Source organism: Drosophila arizonae, chromosome 2, assembly GCF_054131065.1.
Source record: "Drosophila arizonae isolate 15081-1271.41 chromosome 2, UAZ_ARI_1.0, whole genome shotgun sequence".
NCBI classification, from domain to species: domain Eukaryota; kingdom Metazoa; phylum Arthropoda; class Insecta; order Diptera; family Drosophilidae; genus Drosophila; species Drosophila arizonae.
The window spans coordinates 25,955,234-25,979,645 of NC_142922.1; the positions used below are offsets into that span (position 1 = coordinate 25,955,234).

General features: G+C 39.6%; 1 protein-coding gene and 1 non-coding gene across 2 annotated transcripts in view; both read right to left on the reverse strand.

Annotated features, from left to right (window-relative positions):
• Scr (homeobox sex combs reduced) overlaps window positions 1–24,412 on the reverse strand; it is a 33,656-nt gene that overhangs the window by 4,196 nt on the left and 5,048 nt on the right. The window contains 1 exon segment of the mRNA XM_018000558.2: window positions 19,272–20,257. Coding sequence (XP_017856047.2) covers window positions 19,272–20,226 — 955 coding nt within the window. The 5' untranslated portion in view covers window positions 20,227–20,257.
• On the reverse strand, window positions 8,652–8,723 carry TRNAM-CAU (transfer RNA methionine (anticodon CAU)). The gene has a single exon. It is a non-coding gene; the product is annotated as a tRNA-Met (tRNA).

A 24,412-nucleotide genomic window follows, 5' to 3' on the forward strand; every position in this document is an offset into this window, starting at 1 on the left:
GCACACACACAGAGAAATGTGTGGCAGTCAGTCAATGTGATAGACAGGCCAAGTGAGGAGCGTTTCTGTCAGCAGCACTTTGGGAAAGCCGACAAATGTTCGCTTCTGGACCCCTCGCACGCCCCAATGAGCCTATATGGGTCATGGCCCATTGCTGAACGGCAATTGGATCTACAAACTTGCTGTCGCATTTCGTTCATTTGCATTGCTCGACTGCAAATGCTCGACGCGCTGATGCCGGACTTTCATATTAGTTCAACAGCTTTGCTCAAGGTCTACGTAAATATCTATAGCACCTAAATTGAGTGAAGGAAGTTTGGGAAGCTTTTCTATGAAAATGTGATTGCATAAATGATTTAAATGGGAATATTGATATATTCATAATATGAATAAATATTACTGAAATATACTTTAAATTTATAAATTATAAATAATTATATTTATTTTAAATACATTTTTTTCATGCCTTCTTTCTCTGTCTCCCTTTTATTTATTTATTTCGTTAAAATATTAAAGTAGCCTTGCTCATGATTCAGTTCAATTTAAATTTTAAGTAAACAAAAACTTTTGCTCGCATTTGCCACTCAATATGCCCTTCTCTCTCCCTCTCTTTCACACACAGTCTCTGCCTTACTACTGCTGTCTCTGTCTGTTGAGGATGCGCGCAACCAAACTTTTTTTAGTTTTTAGTTTGTATTGGTTTAGCTCTCCACGTGACGTTGTCGTACGATGTCGGTTCACATCAATCAGAGGGAAATCTAAATGGAATTTCTGATTAAAGTTGAAATTAATTACCGCTCATTTAATTAAAGTGAATTTGAGTGTGGCAAATGCCGAAACGGCGGTTGCCAAAACACACACACACACACACACACACACACGTATGCTGAGACACCCACACTTATGGCAGACCTGAAGAGCACTTTTAGCCTCTTGGTCACGCCGTAACGGGTTAAAACTAATGACCACGTAAACAGTTGGGCAGACAGTAACCAGACAACGACATCAACTTCATCACTCATTCGGATCAGCAACAAAGAGAGCGAGAGCGAGAGTGAGAGAGAGTGAGAGAGAGTGCGACACTTTGGTGGCAAATGGAATTGCAGAAACTCTTAGCGCAAGTCCTGACCCAGTTTGCCTCAGTTAGCAGGGCTGTCAGTCAGATTATCAACTATCAAATTTGATTCACAAGCTAATATCTCTCGCAAGCCATTAGAACCGAGTCCGAGCTGTCGGTTTCAACTTTGCAGACGGCTTCATGCAACATTCAGTGGCGTTTGATGTATGAAGTGCAGACGCAGCTTCAGACACTAGGCACTTAGCTCTCATACACTACTGACCTTGCCCAGCTCTCTTGCCCCGAGCCGAGCATTGTGAGCGGAAAATCAATATGAATCGCTCGCCGCGCGCACTTGGCGGACATTTCTCTCTGCTCCTGCAAAGTCGGACCGAGGCAGGGCCATTTACAATTGTCAAACGCTGCTGTCATATGGTGTTGCAATTTGTTTACACATGCAACAAACACTCACAGCTGCAGACGCTGCCTCTGCGCAACTGAGAGAATGCGTGCCAAAGTATCGGGGGGATTGCAGAATGCAGAGTGTAGAATGCAGAATCGTATAGCATTTTACCACTGCTTCAGGGACTTTGATCAAGTATTTCACACTAGAAATAATAAAGAACAAAGTTTCAGCTATATAAAATTATAAAAAAATTCAGAGAAAATGTCTTATATTACTTTTTTGTAAATTTATATTATCATATTATGAGTATTGTTATTATTATTAATACTATTATTAATATTTTTTTTCGTTTGTTGTCATTTATACATCATAATGAAAGCTTTTTAGAGTGTAAACAGTTTTTTAGCAATCACTTTAGATTTATTATTATTTTATTTATTTACTATTATTATTATTTTTTTCAGTTTCTAGACTTAGATATATATTTACTTTCGTTATCTTAAAGAAGATTCCATATAGAACAGACTGAAATTTCTGGCTGTAGGGCTATGAACAATTTCCGATTTATGTCTTTAATCTTAGTCTTGGATATTTTAAGATTTTTTATGACGTGCTACTATTTTAGAGCATTCTGTGGCCCATGTTGTGCTTAAGATGTCTCTTATTTCCAGCTAAAAGATCAGCATGTGGCTAAGCCAATTGAAACCGAACTGATTCAAATTCTTGGCAACCCGTTTAGTGAACCACTAAATGTCAACAAGACTCGGCAGGGATTGGAGACACATATGGATATGGGTATTGGTATGGGCATGGGAATGGGAATGGGAACGGGAACAGGAACGGGAACGGGAACGGGTGTGTCACTGGGACTAACTACATGGCTACATAAGTAGCGCATCGCTGTCGCTTGTCGTCATGGCCAGGCGCAAAGCCCCATCAGTTGACAGCAGTTTGGCTGAGGCACTGCCGCGGTCGCTAGTCACTTCCACTGGCGGCATCTGTGGCACCTGGCATGTCATATCACTTATCGTCGAAGTAGGGGAGCAGGGCCTGTGCCTGGGCATGGGCATGGGCATGTCGACTCTTGACAGCGCCAATGAGCGAACATTCGAAGCGTTTTACAACTTTGTGCCCATTTCGCTGGCCGTCTAGGCGGATCGTGAAATACTATATAGATATATTGGATTTTGCATACACACACACAGACGCACATGCATACGTTTATATTTATATTTGACTTTTTGTTTGGTCTTTTGTTTTGATCTTTTGCATTTAATTTTCATGTAAGATGACGTCAAAGTCAAACGCTGACAGCCGCTTAACATATCAGTTGAAATTTTTTGAAATTTGGTGCATGCAAAAATGTGCAACAGAATTTATTAAGTGCCACAGCGAAAGAAGATGAAGAAGACGAAGAAGGCGAATGAGATGAAGAAGAAGACAGCAACTCTGCAATTCAAATTGCCATTGTCTGTGGCACGTTTTGCATACCTGAGCGAGTCAGCGGGCGAGGGTGTTGGGGAGAGAGGCTAGGGGACAGTTGATCATGTTGTGATTGACACAGAATTAGCATACGCATGCAGGTTCAAAGTTAAGCTCAAAACCCTTGGCCTAGGTCAGCAAATGCCAGGCGAATCTCCACTGGAGGCTGTTGCTCGAGCCAACAGTTCAAAGTTTAATCGTTTTTTTTTTCTTGTTGTTCCTCGATTCTCCTCGCCGGCTGCTGTCGCTGGCTCATAGCAATAAATACAACGCTTGCGGCTTGTCACAAACACTTGTAACGCTCATTTGTCAGCGGCCGGCGTCAGTCCCGCTCCAAAGGCAGTTGAAGTTGCGGGAAAAACAGGCGAACATCGTCAGCGTAATCAGCCGCGCAACGTGTGCGGCACGTTGATCAGCTCGGAGTCCAGCTCGGAGTCCAGTCACCGTCTTGCAGCTTGCATCTGGGATGCGATCTTATCGCTCAACAGCAACAACAACAGCGACAATATTGTAAGCGTGTTTGTTGCTCTGAAATGCGACAACAATAACAACAACAACAAGAATAACATCAGCGATGCATCAGAATTTTTGCGCTCGAGATCGCGGCTAAAACTTCATAAATCAACGCACTTCCGATTACGCAAGCGGCCAATGCCACAGCTCGCTGCAACTTGTTGCTGCCTGCTGCAGCAGCTACTTAGCAACCGGCTAATGAGTCGTTTACCAAAAACCATTATCAGTGTCAAAATGCAGCCAAATGATCATCAGTCATAAGCAAGTGCCGCGTCGGCTATTAGCCGCATGCGCTGCGGGGCAACAAAAATGCTGTTCCAAGTGTTAGAAATGCTGTCATATCGAAATATCATATATTCTTTTTCGATTATCTATTCAATTCGGAAATGTGTTTAGTTGTATTTAAATTGAATCAATTGTATAGGTTATTTGGTGTTTCCAAAGCAAACCAAAAAAATGTATACTGTACAATCTTATAAAATTAAATGAAACAAAATAAAGGAATATAAAAAATAAATAATTAAAAAATAAAATAAATAAGACAAGATAAATTAAAATAAATATAACAAAAAATAAAATAAAATACAAAATTTTAAATAAAATACAAAAAAAATAATAATAATAAAATAAATAAATATTAAAATAAGAATAATCATAATAAAAAAAAATTAAAGAAATAAGATTAAATAAAAAGGTGGAAAAAATAAATTTTTATTTTTTGTTTTATTGGTTTTTTGAACAAAGTTGTTTTAAATAATGTAATAATTTATATATGATATGAATATAAATGCACTTAGCATTTTTTACATATCTGAAAACATGTTTTTTATGCAAAGGAAAAAAACTTTGTATTATTTATGCAGTTTAAAACATTTACAAAAATTGTTGATATAAATAAATATATAAATAAATCAGACAACAAAGTGCGAGATGGCGCAGAAGAAGAGCGAGAGAGAGAGAGAGAGAGAGAGAGAGAGAGAGAGAGAGACAGTAAAGGAACTTCAACTGGAACTGGATTCGGGAGAGAGAAACGTGCGTGGCAGGCGGGGTCATATTGGCTATGCTCGAGCTATGCTGAAAGAGATAAATCTTGAGGCGGCGGCTGCTGCGGCGGCGGCGGCTGCGATCGAGGGGCGCGTCAAAGGGGCCGCTGGGGTCGACATGTGCAGCGGGTTAATTTCTTTCGGAAAAGGAAAATTAATCAAATATATAGCGGCTATAATAGAGCGTTTGTGTGTGTGTCTGCCTCACATTCCTTTAGTGATAAATGATGAGCGGGCAGTTTTGTGCAATGCGACAAATGATGTGACATTTGTGATAATGAAAGTGTTGCAGCAGCACGGGCTACAAATAGATACGCCTGAATGATGAATGGATAGGAAGAGAGCGAGCGAGAGAGAGAGAGAGAGAGAGGTGAGAGATATCTTGCATGTGTGCGCGAGTGTGTTAACAGGTGTTTTGGTTGAAGGACTCCTTGTTCACACACCATTAAAGCGCTATTAAATCGTAGTTACAACTGCAATTGTCAGCCAACAGCCAACAGACATCAGCCGAGAGCCAACAGCAACAACTGTATCTGTAGCGTATCTTATTGCCGGACTCATCATTAATCACGGCCCAAATAAAGAGAGCTGCAGCCGTCAGACGGTGGTCAGCATCATAAAAAATGTTCAATATATTAAAAAGCAAGAAACGGTAGCAATTGCCACAACACTAGCGACCCGCCCTTCCCCCTTGCTCCAGCTGGGCTTCATCTGCATCATCGGCCATTGGCACCCACGAAAATGGTTTGAGCCGCATGTTCTTATAGACTTGTTTTTTTTTTATTATTATTATTTTGTTGTTGTTGTTGTATTATTCACTAGCCACGTTTTTGTGTGCGAATTGTGCGTGCCTTTGGCTCTGTTGTTCCTGTGCTGTTCATCGGCGTCTTTTGGCATTTTCTCTCAGCTCGCGTGGCTGCCTTTGGTTTCGTGAAAAATGGAAATTATGTCAAGAAGTAAATTGATTATTTCGCTTTAAAGCATTTCTCAATTTATATTCCGTGTTCGTTGTCAACACGAACACATTCAGTTCGTCAGCACCACCAACAACAACAACATCAACAACAATAGTTGCCTGCCTTTTGCATGGCAGTTGTTTCCATTTTTTGTACATTTTATTTTTTTGTTTTTTGTTTTTTTGGTTTTCCAAAAGCCATTCAACTGAAATGACATCATGTGCTCCGAACTTCTCGCCCAGCTCAAACAGCTGATGCCGCGCCAAATTAAGCGCGCTCTGAACCCTCACAGCTCCCCAAACAATTGGAAGCATATGGTTTCCGGTGCCAAGCGCCTTGGTCCACTTGCCAGCAGGAGCAGGAGCAGCAGGAGTAGCATTCGCCATTCAGTAAGCAGGTTTCATATTTCAAGTGTGTGAAAAAAGCAGCTGAACAAAATGTGGCCGAAATCTTTAGCCAGTGGTCAGATGTGCAGTGAAATTTGTATACATATTAGTATTTATTGAAATGCTTAAAAAAGCGCTTTGATATATGTATTACATTTGTTAGCGTCAAGAGCGAATTTATTCGAAATTTTATAGTTCACAAAAAGCGAGGATTCTGCAGAACTGAACAGGTTGTCACTATAATTGTTTATCTGATTAACTTAAGAGCGATCAACGTGTTGGGAATTGTAAGGAACTAAGAACTGGCTAAAATATATAAAAATATATATGTATCAAATTATATACATTAATTTAAATGTATACGATGAAATATGAATTAATTCAATATTCACAAATTAAGTATTCAAAGTAAGTAAAATATTTTTTTTTTAATTCTACCATTCAAAAAAAAAAAAAAAAAAAAAAAAAAAAAAAAAAAAACATAAATGTATATTAATATATATTTATTTATTTATATTTTTATTTTTTTATTTTGTCTTTTTTTTTTATCCAAATTTAAGGAATATATTTATTTTATTTTATAAAATAAAATAACAAAATAAAAAAAAAATAATAATAATAATTATAATAATAATAATAATAATAATAATGAATAATTAACTGTAATACCTACATTTATATCACATTATTTTGTGTATTTAATATTGTATTTTTAAAAACTCACAAACCTTAAATTCTATTGCTCTTTTATAGTCGTAATTAAATTGAACGCCCTCAAATCCCACTCAACAGGTTGTTTGGCACTTGGAACTTAAGTGCTTTTTGGTAGGATTAAGTCCCCACAGCTACAGCCGCAGCTCAGCTGCCCCAGAGACACGTGTCTGTGCTTGACTCACACCCCCGGGGCGATAGAAAGCCACCCTCAGAGGACTGGCAACTCGAAAGCAATAATTGTTTTACGATTCGAAACAGTTGCCTCACCTTTTTGGGTTGGTCCTGGCCCAATCGTAAGGCCGCGCAGCATAATGAGCCGGGTAACAAATTGTGGCACTGCCTGCGCATTGTGTTGAAAATATAATAAATGAATTATCTGCTTAATTAATGAGCTTTTAATTTTTAATGGCGCGTCGCAGGCAGCGCCAACAGGCAACTGCCAACTGCCAACTGGCAACTGGCAACTGCAAACAGACGAATGCCACAGAAAGTTTGTTTAACTCTTGTACTCGTTATTCTTTGGGATCCCAAAACAAGAAACTCGGCTCAACATGGCCAGAGTTGGACAGAGAGCTGCTCTGCTGTGTTATCAAGCGATGCGTATCTTTTAGATACAATTTTAATGTGGCTTCTTGCAAATTATTTATGCGCGCATTTTCGCGCAGATAATTATCGTTTATCTTTGATTTAAGGAGAGGACCTCTCAGAAGCAACATTGCTGATTGTTTCGGCAGATGCTGTCTCACTCTAGCTGAAACAGTACAAGTGTGCGAATGTGTGTGTGTGTGTGTGTGTGCTTGTGTGTATGTGTGCATGTTCGCATTCAAAATGACTACCTCAGTTAATTATGGGGCTCCCGAGTAGGGAGCGAGCGTCGCGCATGCGCACATAAATTAGCTGGCGTGCCAACAAAACCGGTTCCTCTCCCTCTTTCTCTCTATCTCTCTCTCTTTCTCTCTTTAGCCTATGGGCCATGTAAAGAGCGTCTAAAGAGCCGTCTGGCCCACCGTCGAGTACCTGTGCACCCATTTTTAATGAGTGTCCTGTCGTCTGCAGTTGAATGAACGCCGCCGCCTGCGTCTTCGTCGTTGTCTGGGCTTCTGGACTTATTTTCGCCATGTCCATGATTAAGTGCGAGGTCTTTGACTGGCGCTGAAGAGCACAAAAAACGAAGAGCAGCAAAAGACGACGACGAAGAAGAAGAAGACGCCGTAGAAGAAGAAGTCAACTGGCTGAGCAGCCAGAAGCCAGCAGCAGGCAGCGTGTAATCAATCAAAGGCACGAAACAGAATTTTAAAAAGAATTCATTGACTTTCCATTAATAATTTCCTTTGTAAATTGCATCCTGTGGCAATTGTTGTAATTGTGATGAATTCTTTATTAATGCACATACACACAAACACACGCACATACACACACATATATATATTCACTCGCAGTTAACTGCTGGTCTTTTTCCAGCTACTGTCCAGTCAACGTCAACGGCAATGGCGTTAGCTTCAATTATGTCTCTTGCAGATAGCTTCGATTGGCTCCCTCCGCCCCTTCTCTTCTCTTCATTGCATTGTCTGAGCTCGGAGGCTGCTCAATTGGCGCTTGAGCGATGCTCTTTAATTTACCAGCATTTATGATTTTGATGATGCATTTAAATGAAATTATCTCTACTGCGAATCAGAATATATTGCTTAATAAGTGTATTAGATGGTTCTTCGAGCCAATAAATGCAATCAATCTTCATCAATAATTGTATTTTCTTGACAAATTACGCGGATAAGAAATTATATTGATGGCACCTGCTTATGTGAATTCTATGAACACCTATTGAAGTGAGAATAAATGTTGCAACGGAAGCTAAATTAAATAGCTTTACATCAATTTAATCATTTAATATACTGCAATTACAATTACAATTATAATTTATATGAAAATATACTACTTTCCTGTGCTGTCATCTATCATTATACATATAATAATAATATAAATATTATTACTTAAAAACGAAATGTTTTACTAAAATATTAAAGAAAATATATTATTTATATTTTTAAAAATATAAAAAAGAGAACTGACAAATTTTTCTCTGTTAAATTTTGATAGCAGAGCAAGGTTTCGATCCTCGGACCTCTGGGTTATGGGCCCAGCACGCTTCCACTGCGCCACTCTGCTCATGTTCGGCGGCGTGACAAAAGCTAAATAATACAGCACTTTGGCAGAGCGAGCAGTGCAAACAGGTAATCTGGTTATGGAAGATTGAAATGTTACCTTATTTTATTTAGCATAACTTTATTTTTATTTTTTTACTTTATTTTTTTAAATTATTTATTTTGTTCAACTTGTGTTCGGTGTTTTTACCGGTTTTATTGTTACTTAAGGTGCTGTGCGCTAAGCCATTCGCATTTAAATGTAGACATTTAAATAGAAACAGATACAAATATAGATACAACTGGGTACAAGTGGAGAATTGTTTTGGGTGCCATCAGCAACAACAGCAAAATTAACTTGAAATTTAAGTTAAAAACGTTTGCAGCGACGTTTTTAAAAAACAAAAGTATTCAACATGGCTGCCAGCAAAACCAACAACAACAACAACAGCAGCAACAACAACAGCAACAACAGTAACAAAAACAGCAACGAGTGTAGAAAGAAAACAACAACAGAAACAAATCGAGGGACTGCGGAGCTGCGGCGCTGATGAAGATGAAGATGGTGAAGTCAGGCGCGGAACAAGTTTTAAACTTGCTACAAAGGTGTCTTAAAAAATCTTTTAATTTCGACGCAGCGTTTTGGTTGCCGAGCTGCAAATTTGCTGTACTCAGCCAAAAGGCACGGGGTGCTGTGCGGTGGGTTGTGTGTGGTAAGGGGTAAAGGGGTGCTCGATGCTGGCTGCCGCGACTGCATCCGCCCGCCTTTTAATGAAGCGCGAAGTGCAGCGAATGCGAAAGAGGGCAAAATTGAAAGTAAAGTAAGCCAAATGCATCCCACTGTACGGACAACAACAACAACAACAACAATAAGAAGAAGGAGCACAAGTTCCAGTTTTTCAGTTCCAGTTTCAGTTAGCTCCAGTGCTGTTCCCTGTTCTGGCCCAAGGGCAGGCTGCGAACAAATTGCAATTGTTGCCATTGCATTGGCGCTGTCATTTGTGGCCAGACCCAAACACACATACACGCCCAAATACACACATATACATTTACACATACTCAAACAAATACATCTAGGCACAGCTCGCTTGTTGTTTCTGTTGCGGCTTAGTTTTTATTTGTGGTTCGGCCTCGTGGCAGCATGTCTTCATTGCAGCTTTTAGCTTTTGACCCCCTGAACTCTAACTCGTTTAACACACCATAAAGAGCAACAACAACAACAACAACAACAATCCTTTCATTTCATATGCAAGCACAATCAAGCAAAGACTGCGGAAAATTATGGCCAGGAAAAGCAAAGTGGAAATGCCAGACATTTAAATCGAATTGGCTTGAGGTGGCAGCGGCCCTCCTTACGTGTGTGTGTATCTGTGTGTGTTTGTGTGTCTGTGTGTGTGGTTTTAATCTGCAAAATGTAAGCCACTGCTGCACGTACAACCAGCCAGATACAAATGCCGGCAAAAGTATCTACCAGATACATGTTGCCACACTTAAGCGGGGGCAGCACACACACAGGCACACACACTCTCACTTAGACGACTGGAGGCCACGCGTGTAACTCAATTTTCAATGGTGGACAAGCAGCTCGACAAAGTGCGAGGGCTAGGTATGGAATGGGTGGGCAGGCAGCTCACGTACAGCGGAGGGGGAAATGGGAACGAGCCGTGGGTTTGTCTACTCAGTCAAATAGTTTGCCGCCTGCATTAATAATTCACAATTTCATCTGGAATTGTATGCGATTTGTGATGCTTTTCGCTTAGCTGTTGCCTCACTTGGCATTGGCCAAGTCAACCCAAGCCAAACCAAGCCAAGCCAAGACGACGCCCCAAGACCGTTCCACAGCGTCGCGCTCTGCCTCGTGGCCACGCTGCCGCCTGTTGCTGTTTTTGTTCCTTTCTTTTTCGGTTTTTCTTTTTAATCTTTACTTTTTTGCACCTTATTTTTTTTGGTGAAGTCAACTATCGTACAGTGGAGAGTGTGCGATAAATATATCAATAAATATACGTGATTATATATTATATACAAAAAACACGAAGTATAAACATAAAATTCAACAAATTTTTCTAAAATATTTAATTTCTAAAAATATTTATTATTTCTTTCTGCTGATTTCATAAACTTTTCAGAAATATAACATTGAAAAAATATTTCTACTTGTATATTGTAAATATCTATAAAAATATTAATATTTTCACTGAAATCATTTGTCAGCTTTCTGCTTTACGGTTTATTTTATAGAATTTTACTTTTCTGCTCATTTCATAGGCTTTTAAGAAATACAAAATTAAAAAAATATTTGTATTTATATATGGTTAATATTTTTGTATATATATGATAAGTTTATAACTTTAAGATATATAAAAATATTTTTATTATATATCGTACATAATTTTATAAATCAAATATATAAAAAATATGTATATTAACATTAAAAGCTTTTGTGCACCTTTTACTTTACGATTATCCAATTTTACTTTTATGCTCATTGCAATGACTTTTCAGCCCACTGTGCGCTTGGCGTTTATCTCCGTTGCGTCATTTCGCTTTAGTTAATGCGGCCGTAGATTAATATTCTATGCGTATCGCGGCGTTATCGAGCAGGTAGTCGCTCCACTCACGGGGAAATCGGGAGCTGGGCAACAGGGCAGCTGGGCAGCCGGGCAATGGCAATTTGCAGATGTGCGCCAATTTACGCCTGAATTTGATAAATTCGCATGCGGTGCCGGCGTGACATTCAGTTGAATTTATGGCTCGCACTTTTTCACCATTCAAATCGCAATTACTTTGCGTTATTCGCAATTTAATTTGCTCGACTGCAATCGCAGTATTCGTAAGATACAAATCGTGGCATAGTTGCACCGCTTGAGCTGTTTGCTCTCTAAACAATGGCGCGATAAACAACAAAAACGAAGCAGAAAAAAAAACTCTCTCTGAGTTCTCAAAGGGGGTGCACTCATTAGAGAATATCATAGACTAATGAACTAATGAACTAGTCGTGTATACAATTTTTGCGTATTTGTATAAAGAAGCGCCCATCTAGATCTGAGCATCGGTAGCTGTATCTGAATCTATATCAGTATCTCTGTCTGTATCTCTGCATCTGTGCCGCTGAGCAAGTGCGCTGCATTTGCATCTATCAGCGCTGCCGCATCATCAGTCATTAGTGGCGCCATTGTTGTTGTTGTTGTTGCTGTTATTGTTATTGTCTTTGTTTCTTTATGCCTCACTTTCTTCCTTTTCATTGTTGGCCTCGCGCGTTTTTATGCGCTTTTATTAACTTTGGCCAAAATGCGGCTGCAGCCACTTGAAGACCTCATCAGCCAAGATTTTTTTTGCTGCTGCCTCATATAAACAAATTCGGCTCGAGTAATCATTCATCTTTTCTGTATAAAAGCTCTAGAAAGTTTATAGAATGAGTTTGGAATGGAATGGAACTGTTAAAGTGTGCTGTTGATTTGGACAATTTGATGAGTGATGTGTATTCAAAGTGCAGGCGAATCAATATGGGTAATACCGCTGACAAACAATAAAGCGGAAAGAGTGTGTATTTAAAAATACATTCAAGTCTGCTGAATCCAGAGAGCATATCATCAAAACATGTTTTAGAATTTGTACAATTTTTAAATACATATATATTTGAGTATTTATCGTTTCATGCATGCCCCTAATGCGCTGCATTCGCAGCAAATGAATTTGAATTCAAGCAAAGTGCTGAGTTTCACATCCGACATAATTCACTTCATGCTCTGCGAGCCGCAGGAATGAATGAGCCCAGAATTCATTAAGAACAATCAGATGTGACTCAAAATATATCAAATACTTATATATATATATCTTATATATATATATATATATTTATCTCTGCATTGTCTGCTGCCAAAATTTTCACGCTTTGTTAGAATTAGTTGAGATGACATTTTAACGAAGAGACGCTGTCTTGCTCTTTGTTAGACATCATAAGACTTTTCGTATATTCATAAAAGTCAGCATATAGGAAAGTTTCTCGACTAAATATATGTATATATTTAGCACAGCTTAAGCACCACAATGGCCCTGCAACACCTTGTGCCGGGAAATTAATTTATATTCCACAACATTTTCAGCACCTTGCGCTGCATTTATGCATTGCCCTGCTGTGCCCTGCTGTGGCTTAGAAAGCAGTTGGATCGGCGGGCAATATAATAACAATCATTATGATTAAACGTAGCTATTTGAAAAGTCGTGTCCAAAGTTAATGAAAATGTAATTGAGCAGCGAATGCAACTGGGTCTGCTTCTTCGGCTCGCCACTTGGCACTGTTCGCTGTCTCTAGGGGTTCGCTCTCTGGGCTCTGGACTCTGGGCTTGGGTCTGTGGGCTCTGTGGGCTCTGGTCTGTGGTGTTGCTGCATGCAATGATCGTGCTCAGGAGCCGCCACATAGACGAGCAGCGTTCGGGCAAACGGAACGAGGGGGCGACGACGCACAAACAGCAGGAGTATAAACAGCAGCAGACACCCAGATCCCGAGCCAGAGCCAGAGCCAGAGTCAGAGCGAGAGCCAGACCCAGAACAGACACTGAAGTTGCTTTTGTTGCCGTTGCCGTTGCCGTTGCCTTGCAGCCATCGTTGCCATATCTTGTACATATCTGACATTCAACTCATTTGCGAACTATTAATTTTGTATAACATCCTGCATCTCAATGTGGCCTTCGGGTTGAACGGCACAAACAAGTTAAACGAAAAACTTCAAATGGCTTTTCGACTTGGCCATTGCAATTTCGCTTAACATTTCGAATATAATAACTGAAATACCGTAAGGTGTTTACAATAGAATAATAGATCAAACTGAAAGCGATATTTGTGGTTCTATGAGCGTGAGCCACTACGAGTCTGTTAGAAATGAATATCATACTCTATGTTATATACATTTCGCTTAACATTTCGAATATAATAACTGAAATACCGTAAGGTGTTTACAATAGAATAATAGATCCAACTGAAAGTGATATTTATGGTTCTATGAACGTGAACCACTGCGAGTCTGCTAGAAATGAATATCATACTCTATGTTATATACATTATACTCTGAAAGGGTTTACTATTTTAAATACACATTCTATATATGCTGCAGTATGTATATCTTGACTTCCATAGATCTTGGGTAGACTTAGAGTCATGTCAAATGAGTTGAGTTTCACACAATTGAAAAGTAATTGATAAATAAATAAAATTTATTTTTTAATCAGTAATGACAAATATAACTTTAACCACAAAGGTATCTATTTATATAATATATTTATATAAATGAAAATAGTTTTAGAATTTGATATGTAAATCAGTTTAGGTAAGGACTTACAATCCACTCAAGTTTTAGTAAGTTGATTCACGTCGTAACAATCTAAATGTAATCTACATCTTTGTATATGTAATTAATCGACAAGGTAGATCGATTTAGCTTCTCGCCCTTTATAACCTTTTCCATGTATTAAAACAATGTAACAACAATGAAAGGGGAATATATTAAAATATATTCCATTTAATAACAATGTTTTATTAATTGCCCGTAAATACGATTATATAAAAACCTTCAAACAATTTCATTTTATCTTTACTTTGTAAATTTGTATTGTTTAAAATTGTGAAAATGTTTTCAATCTTTCACAAATTGGATAAAGTTTTGATTTTCTTTTCATTTATTTGCGGTGCTGCAGCTTGCGTTGGCAGACCCTCGCGCTGGGTTAGCCCAGATGCTTGCCTTCATTTTTGTTTTTGGCTATCGAAATTCGTCTGAATAAAGCCCCACTAATTAGGGTGCAGCCCGCGGACCGCCAGCATTTGGTGACGCGCTTCACAAATTTATTAAATTGACAATTTGTGGTAGCAATCGCGAGGGGGGATGGGGGCGAGCGGGGTGCAGCCTGTTGCAACTAATAAGCATTTGACATTTCTGTGTGCGGGCAGGTATGCCTGCATTTGCATCTCATAGATGCGTTTAGCTCTCGATTCGTGGGCGAACGATGAAGCGCAAAGACCTTTGATGATCTGCTGCTACGAAATCGCTTGGAACGTCGCCAGCTTTGGTCTTGTCAATTAGACAACAACTTCACAAGCTGCCAAGCGATATGTACGATATGATATATAAATCTGTATCTTTGTTTGCCTATATCTATTGCTTTGGCTGCGCATCTTCGGCTATTACGCGGCGCCATTATGAGCTCATTGCAGTCAAGCCATTTTTAACTAGATGCAAAATGCAAAGTGGAACTTGGTGTACTCAGCCTCTGCCTCTCTCTCTCTCTCTCTCTCTCTCTCTGTCTATCTCTGGCTCTGTCTCTCTTGTTGTATAATAAAGGTGTTTCGTAGAATTCCCTCGTTCTCGCCTGACGATCTCTCCGCGTGCAGCGCCTAATTGAGGCGCGACTCGAAGATGGCGTTTAACTTTATTTTAATATGAATATAAAAAAGGCTTGACGTGATTATATGCCATCAACGTTGTTGTAGTTGTTGTAGTTGTAGCTCTTGTTTCAGTTGTTACTGTTGTTGTTGTTGCACCTTCAACATGCACACAAATTTGCATAATTGTTAACATGCTGTTGTTGTAATTGTCGTTGCTGTTGTTGTTCACTGCTGCTGCCGCTGCTTCTGCTGCTGCTGCTGCTGTTGGATTTTAATCAGCGCCTCAACATGCAGTAGCTGAGCTGCTCTACAGTATGTGTTCTGCTTGGCACCTGGGTCCATTGTAGTAGCATTTCTCTAATACCAGTTCAGTTTTCATTTCTCCCCCTCCCTCTGCCATTGCCCCTGCTAATTCTTCTCCAAGTGGGCTCAATTGGGGGGTTTAATGTAACCACTCAAATTGCAATATGTGCAGGCCAGCGCATTGGCATTTAATTAAGACATTTACCATCGAAAATTAAGTTGTACACGAGAGAGAGAGAGAAACAACAGAAACAACTATAGCGCGATAAGAAACATAAAAAACAACCGATTTTTAATTGTTAGCCAGAGCATGGGTGGGGCTGATGTGAGCAAAGGTTATTGACTTTGCTCGTTAAAATATAATAATATACCTAAATATATAGAGCACCCATTGAGAGCGATTATATGGCTTATGAGCTTGTTTATTAAAACTTGAAGTAAAATTAGATATTTGATGAAAAAAAAATAAATAAATAAATAAACTTTATTCTGTCTCTGTTAGGAGAAACAAGAAACAATCTTAAAATCACTTCAAAACAATTTTAAATTTAACATAAAAAGTTATGTCAACATAGTCCAATATATCAATTCAGAGCAAAATTCTTTGCTGCCTTGGCTTATATTTTATATAATTAATTATATAATTAATTCTTGATTAAAGTACAAGACTTGTTATTTAAATGGGTATTTAAAATAAAATTAAATTAACGAAAGAAGCTTGAGGTATTTATATTTTCTACCTGCGTGTCGCCCCAGAAGATGCAAATAAAAGTAAATCAAAATTGTTTATGCAATTAATATCAATTAAATATGAAGCTAGACAATTCTCCTTCAGCACTCGCAATTATTCTTCTATTTATGATAATTGCTGGTGTATAAAAATAAACAATTTGCTTTAGTTAATTTACAATTTCACTTGTGTTTTTGTTCCTCACTTGAGCATAAATAAACATAACTCGCTCTACACACTCACATAAACGCCATCCATTCGAAGAGCAAACATGGCTTTAATTCTGCGGCAGAGGGTTGGACTAATTACCAGTGGCAACGTGTCTATTCATGAATACTCGCACGAACACTCACACATACTCATACACACTCATACTTATTCATGCATGCATCGTGAATATAGACGAGTGCGCTTCACAGCAGATGGATAGAATGCAATTAAACCTCATCGATGCATAAAAACAGATACATAAATTAGCTGCATATATACATATGTATGTATATGTGCGTGTATATGTATATGTCTGCTCAAGATCGTATGCAAATTTCTTTGAGTAGATGCTAAAATTGGCAGCCCGTGTCTGCATTTCGCTGGCTTCATTCATGCTCTTCAATTACCAGATACGAGTAATACGCATCTTGGCCAATTTGCTTAGCTGTGCTGCACTATAATTACTTTTTGCACTTGTTCTCCAGTTATCATTGTTGTTGTTGTTGTTGTTGTTGTTGTTGTTGTGTCGACATTGGCTGCCATGAGTTACAGATACATAAATAATAATAACAATATGCCCCATTGATTGGACTTGGAATCGGCATGAAACGAGTTTTTATACAAATGGAAAATCGCAAAAACGTTTTTCCTGCTTAATCAATATGTATACACAATTGTTGTTGTTGTTGTTGTTGTTTGAATGCAAATGCATAGCAGGGGCCAGAGCTCCTTTCAACTACTCTTTAATTGGCTGACATGTTGTGATTTGGTCTTGTCAAGTTTTCAGCTGCCAACTGGCAATTATTGTTGCCAATTTGTATATTGAGCCATTATTGATACATAAGACTGAATAACTTGGCCAATGCGAGGACTACATAACTAGAGTATCCCACTTCAGGCTAGGCTAGAATAGGCTAGAATTCTATAATCCGCTATATACTAAATCTATATTTAGATAATACAGGTTTCTAGCTGCACATCAACTGCAATTAGCCAGGCCTGCCAACTGGCTGCAATCAGCTATGAACCGCGCTGGCTAAAGAGCGCAATGAAGCGTTTGATCGATGACAGCTCCTTCACGGATATTAATAAAAGTTTATAGGAATTATAGAAACTTGCCAATTGATTTTAAGCAAAGCGAACTACAAGTCGAGGCTAGCTCTCCCCACCTCTCTCTCTCTCTCTCTCTCTCTCCCCCTCTCTCCCCCTCTCCTCCCTCACTCTTTCAGGCCGTGTCTGCCTTCAACTGCAGTCGAATATTTGATTTATGTTAAGCATAAAGGTTAAAGATATTCGCTAATTGATTAATAAGCAGAGCCATAGAGCTCGACTATATATCTAATATTACTGGCCGGATTTTTGAACTGCAGTCAATAAATTTTGATGATGCCTGATGCAATTCGAGCGGGGGGGGAGGTTAGTTGGCTTCGGGTGCTAAAGAAAAATCGGTGTGCGCTGTGCGCGTCATTGACATGATGAGAAATCGCTCAACAATTTTTCGTCTCACAATTTTCGTATTGTGGTGTATCTATAGAATATAGAATATAGAGTGCACAGTATCTGGCAGCAGGCCGTGCGAGACGTAACAATTTTTCATGAAATTTGGAGAATTTAAATATAAACGGAGCGAGAGGTGCGAGATTCACAGCAGCAGTAGCTCGACCAGCTAGATCTCCATCCTCTGTATCTATAGCCAGCGCCTCTATTTCCAACTGTAGCTGTATCTGCATCTGTATTTGTATCTGTATTAGAATTAGGTATTCGGTATTATGAGTTATTGTGGGAGTTTGTCGGCATTAGCCGCGGGTGCCGGCTGCCTCTGTCCGGGGCTGTCCGGGGCGGGGGCGACACACGTTTGTTTACAATTTCACGCGCTGCGATTTTCGCGGTCGACTTTTCACGCAGCGCCGCAAGAAAGATGAAAAAGTGTTGCTGTGTGCTGTGTGAGGGAAAATCTTTTGTTATTGTTTATGTATTTTGACAGGCTGCCCCGCGCGCTCTCAGTTTGCCAGACAATTTGGTGCTGGAGATACTCTGAATGCCCTCAGTGCTCTTACTATTCCACTCTCTCTCTCTCTCCCTTTCTCTGTCTATCTCTTCGTATCTGTCTGTAATTCTCACACAGATACTCGCACTCGTTCATTTCAATTAACAATTGAGTTAGGTAACTGTGTAATGGGCCAAGTTTGCTCTACGATCTGTTCGCATTCAGCAAGCAAATATTTAATTGCAGTTAAAGTCAAGGCAAGTGCGATTTGATATAGGGGTAATTTACCAGCGGAAATTATATATTGACATTCAGGCTTAGATCGAATGTTAAATAGTCTAAATCATATATGGTTGCATTATTTAAGAATCGGGGCTTCGATTGATTTTTTTTATAGTTTACATTTTAAAATATTTTCAGATACCAAGTTTGCAGTCTACAAAAATAGTTTCACAATGGATATGAAAGATATATTAATACATAGATGACATATGGCAGTATATGACATACATGTATATATATGTCACATTGTACAATATATGATAAATAACATTAATAAAAGCTTAAAAATCAGTTTTATATATTTGTAAGATTTCTAATTCATTTTATTAGTTCTAACAGCTAGCAGAAAATCAGCTAGCAGAAAATCAGATATAGATTTTTTCTTAAATACATATATAATGGGCTAAGTTTATATTTAAATATGGAAATATAAATCCCTGATAGGAATGTAAAACGGAAGTTTTTTCTATATCAAATTATAAGTAGATAGAATGATAGATAGATATCCTTTAAAAGTACGTAAAAGCATAAATTTACACATATATCAATTGATAATAATTAATATTAACAATATAATAATGTATCAATGAATATAACACTGCTTCAATTTATGTATTATTATAATCAAAAAAAAAAAAAAAAATAAATAATAATAATAATTTCAATATAATATATTTAGCACTTACTCTGCCCGAGATGTACTCGCTTCATCCATGGATAGATCTGTGGTGGATTCTTCTTGCCGTTGCCGCTGTTCTGGCTGCTGCCCGCCTCGTTGCCGCTGTCGCTCTCCGAGTCGGAGTCGCCGCCCGGACTGTGCATGGGCACGTTGACGTTGACGGGGCCACCACCGCCTCCTCCGCCACCGCCGCCGCCGCCACTGCCGCCGCTGTGGTTGTTGTTGAGACTGACGGCGGCGGCGGCGGCGGCCAAACTGCCGCCGAGGACGCCTTTGTTGAGGGAACGGGCTACGCTCTCCACCACGGAGCTGGGCGACAGCTTGGGCGAGATGTCGCGCGTGGAGAGATCCTGCGGGCTGGCCAGCGATTGGTTGTTGTTGTTGCTGTTGGCGCTGCTGTTGTTGTTGTTGTTGTTGCCAACGGGCGTCGACGGATCGTTGGCATACTTACAGCTGATGCTCGCCTGCTGCTGCTGCTGCTGTTGTTGCGGGAGTTGTTGCTGCTGCGGCAACTGCTGCTGCTGCTGCTGCTGTTGCTGTTGCTGTGCCACAGCGGCAGCCGTCGCATGAGCGTGCTGCTGCTGCTGTTGCTGTTGCTGCTGCTGCAGCAGCAAGCGCTGCGGCTGCAGCTGTGTGTAGTCCACCATGTCGGGATTGGACTGTCCGCCGCCCGGCGCACCGCCGCCGCCGCCCAGCCCATAGGCCGCCTGGTTTGCATAGTGCGCCTGCGGTGTGTTTGGATACAAGTTGGGCGTGTACGCGGCCGCCGCTGGAAAGTAATCGTTGCTGCCCGGCGTCGCGGCGCCGGAGTTGCCCTGTCCGTTCGCTCCGCCCGCGCCGCTGTTGCCGCCGCTGCCATTGGCGCCCGGATGGCTCTGCTGCGGATTCATCTGCTGCGGATAGCAGGAGGCCAGCGAGTTGACAAACTGGTACGAGGACATGGCAAAGCAGTCGGGATCCATTTTGTGGCCGGCACAACGCTACGATTCGTATCTGAAATGAAATGCAAGCGGTTAATCCAACAGTACCACGTCGCACCAACAGCCGGCCAGATGCCCGCCACAGATTGCACAGAAAAGGCTTAAGGTCTAGTCTACCAAATCCCCGCCCACTGCAGATCCCCATGCGCGATCAGTTATGCAGCTGGCAGAGCTTCTGTGCTCACCCAGCCTAGCCACATATTAGCATTATTTGCAGACGAAAGTACGCTTAAAATTAGGCATAATCTTGAGAAATAATCTGGTTTTGAATTAAGCAGCAAACTGCGCACATATAGGCGCCTGGCAAGCCCAGGACAGACTCGAAACGTCTAAGGCGTAAGCTGCTCTGCCTGCAGAGCCATGGATCGAATCTGCCCGCTCTATCCTCGACACACATCGCTGTATACCCTTGACACTTCCAAACCTCAGATTGCTGAGAATTGCAATCGGAAGGTAATGCGAGTGTAGGCTAATAAATTAAAATAATATTACAATTTTTAATATTTATTTTAATTATTTATTTATTTTTTTAAATATATTAAATTGTTGTGGTAATGTATTTAATAAATATATACTAAATATTTAATTAATAGACATTGAATAAAGTATAAATTATAATTTAAATCTTTATTTCTTATATATTTATTTTATTAATTATTTTTTATATATATTTATGCGACTGTTATTTTCTCAGCTTACTCAAAAGTTTAATTTTGTTTTTTTTTTTTTTATGCTGGTAATTTCAATGTAGTTACATCTACCCCACTGAGCATCATTATTACAATTATTTTTGAAGCGGCTAAGAGCCAAATTTCGCGTGGCCAAGAGCACGGCCCGTTCGCCTGTTTGTGGGGCAGCGGCGGGACGCAGCTGTTTGGATTTCAGTGGAGCTGATGGGCAGGCGCGGATATGCCTAAGCATTGGCATTACGTGCATGCAATTTTGGTGTGGCACAGCACGGTGCGGCACCGGCTGGAATGCCAGCACCGCCCACTCTCGTTGAATGGACACTTGCTGCACTTGTGGCCGGGCCTGGACGGCCTGGACACCATCGCTGATACAGCGGACGCGGCTGCGGCAGCGGCAGCGCGTTTGTTTGAATGGTGGAAAACTTGTGTTGCGGAGATAGCAACAAAAGCTGCCACGATTGCAGAGTTTGTTTGGGCTCAAATGCGGCAAAAAAAAAAAAAAAAAAAAAAAGAGAAAAGAGAAAAAAGCCCCAAAGCCGAAAAGTGTAAAACGCAATGCCCGAGAAGACTTGGCCAAGCAACCAGGAAGCCAGCGAACATGGCCGTAAAAAAAAGGAGACGACCATTGCCCAAAAACAATGCAACGACCTCTGCAACGAGCACAGCAAGTATGTGTGCATTCTCTCCCTCTCTTTCTCTCTCTCTTTCTCTCTCTCTCTCTTTCGATGCAGTTTCTTCTTCTTGTCGATACTCTCTGCTTGTTTGTGCTGCTTCTTCTTCGTATGAAACCAATAATTTTGATTCAGTGGGCAATTTAACCCTTTAGCATGTTGTCCAAATGAAAGGAGTTGAAGCTTTAAATTAAATCGCCGTACGGGCCTCAACTTGAGCTCTGGCCCTGGCCCTATGCCTCCTGCCGGCCCAGCTCAGTCGGGCTCCTCAACCAAAGCACAAAAAAAAAAACCCGTCCACAGCCGAGCAGCCAGTGCTCGACAGAGATTTATTTGATGAGCAACATTTCAGTAAAATAAGAAGAAGAAAAAACAAAAGCTTTGTAAGGCCCTGGGTATTTGGTGATTATGGAGTTTATAGCACTTGTAACGGCATTTCGCTTAAGTTTTCGATTTTGAATTAGCCCAGAGGCAACGACACACAAACAGTTTGATTATCCAAATTATATGCTTAGATAAACAACTGCAATGACCTGACGACTTGCAGACATTGGCAAATTATTTGACCCCAAAGTATGAGGCTAAATTATCAAATCAAAATGTGCTTGATGTGGCCAAGAACTCTGATTACCAATAACGAATGTTGTTAACTGATTTTTGAATTCACTTACATAACGTTTAGATAAATGCTAATCGAAATGGAGAAAACAAACAGAGAGAAGGGGTTGAGGTGAAATTAGAATTAGAATGTAAATAATAAGATAATGAAGATTGAGTCTTTAACAGATATTTAATCTTGAAATAAATACTATTTGGAATCGGCAAAGCAATATTTGGAACTTTCAGAATAATTTATATTTGTCGAGTAAATTAATGAAAAGCACACAAATAAAATTTTTTCTATAATTCTGACTAGATTTGTCAACTATGAGCAATATATATTATTATACTTATATTATTATCTTCGATCTTTGATCTGAACTCTTCAATTTTTAATAGAACACCCATCTTGAAGCTACATTTTAAGTAAAGCTCAAACTCAATCTCGCTCAAATACATGTACTAAATATAAATTCAATTCTTATCTCAGTTAACTACAGTAACTAAACTCAATTATTATCTCAATTATTATCTCGCTGTTCGATAGGAGAGTTTCCATCTTCGAGCCTCAATGAATTGAACGGGTGTTGGTCGCACTACCGGCGCCTGTTGTTTATTTTCTTCGATCACTTAACGGCAAATTAAAAATTCGGAAATAATAAAAGCTATAAATTATACGAGTTTGGAAATTATTTACCAACGAGTCGAGTCGACAAGCGGTTCAATTGGTGTTAATTAAATCCATGAATAATGAAAACTCAAACCGTATTTGCGGGCTGGCCATCTACACATATATACAATATTTATATGTATATACATTTATGTATATATTTATTTTTATATAGAGAGTGGATACAATTATTGTTGTCTTAGATTGGCGCTGGTCGCTTGGCTGATTGTCGCCTCGTATGAAGGCCATAAATTATGCCAGCGACATTTTTGAGACGAGGGAGCGAACAAGACTGAGCGAGTTTCCTTTGTCTCGGCGTCTGCGCGGCCTTTAGGCATTTTCTTTCCACTGCATTGCATTGCCTGCCTTTGTCTAAACAGTTTTGATATGCCCACGAAACGGGAGTGAAATGCTCGCATGAAACTCTTAAACCGCAGAACGAATTTCCTTTTACCGAAAACGTTGAGTCGTCGTCTTGGGCACAGGTAAATGCACGAAGAAGCGGCTGAAGGTACATAAGGTAAATAAACAGCAATTGAGTTGCACATGCGCAGCTCTTGGAGGGATTTCCCCCCTCGCTCTCTTCCAGGACAAGCCCGATGTCACCATAAATCAATTTGTGGTCGATGCGACAGCTGAAAAGGGTTTCTTGACTTGGCAACTTTTCATAAAAAACTCAAACACAATGGCAGAAGTCTTAGGTAAATGATCCTATAACTAGGGTTGCTCCCCATAATTAAGATGATTAACTTTTGCATAATCGATATTTAATAGGGAGAAACACAAGGCAGAGAGGCATGAAAAGATGCTGCCTTAAAGTCCCTTTTGTAATAAAAATTAAATTCTATAATATAGTGTTAAATATATTGAAGGAAATTAAACATTGTATAGGAGTATAGGAGTATATTAGCAGTATGTCGATATTTTATCAACTTATCTAAAAATTGCTTTCAATAATCATAGATAATAAGACTGAAGAATGATTCAGATCATCTTCATTTTATATGATATATGATATATATATATATATAAATATATATTTCTGTGGAGCTCTTTATTTTTGCCAAATACACACTCCGAATTGAGCTAATAATCAATAATAAGCCTTTTAGTAAGCAAGTTATCTTCAAGTTATCTCAGATCTCTGCATTTGTTATAAATGATCTGAAAAAATCTTATCTAAAAACCCTAAGCTATGGCTGTCAAACACGTTTTCTTTCTCTCCGAGTCTCAAGTCTATACGAGTTATTGGTCTGTCATCCATTTCTAAGCACTGGGCTGTTCATCATCTTCAACTGGCGCAGTCATATGCCAGCCATCTCTTAATTATGAAATGAAAACAAAACCCTAAGCAGTTACATATACATGTTTCTTTTACAAATGTCGTCGTGGACTTCGTCGTCGTCGTCGTCGTCGTCGTCGTCACCATTACAGATTTTGAGCGCGGCTGGTTTGTTTGTTTGTAGCCGAGGTACTGGGGTCTCTGGTCATAAATCATAATTTTTAATATTTGTTGTCAACATGGGCGTAGCTCGTGT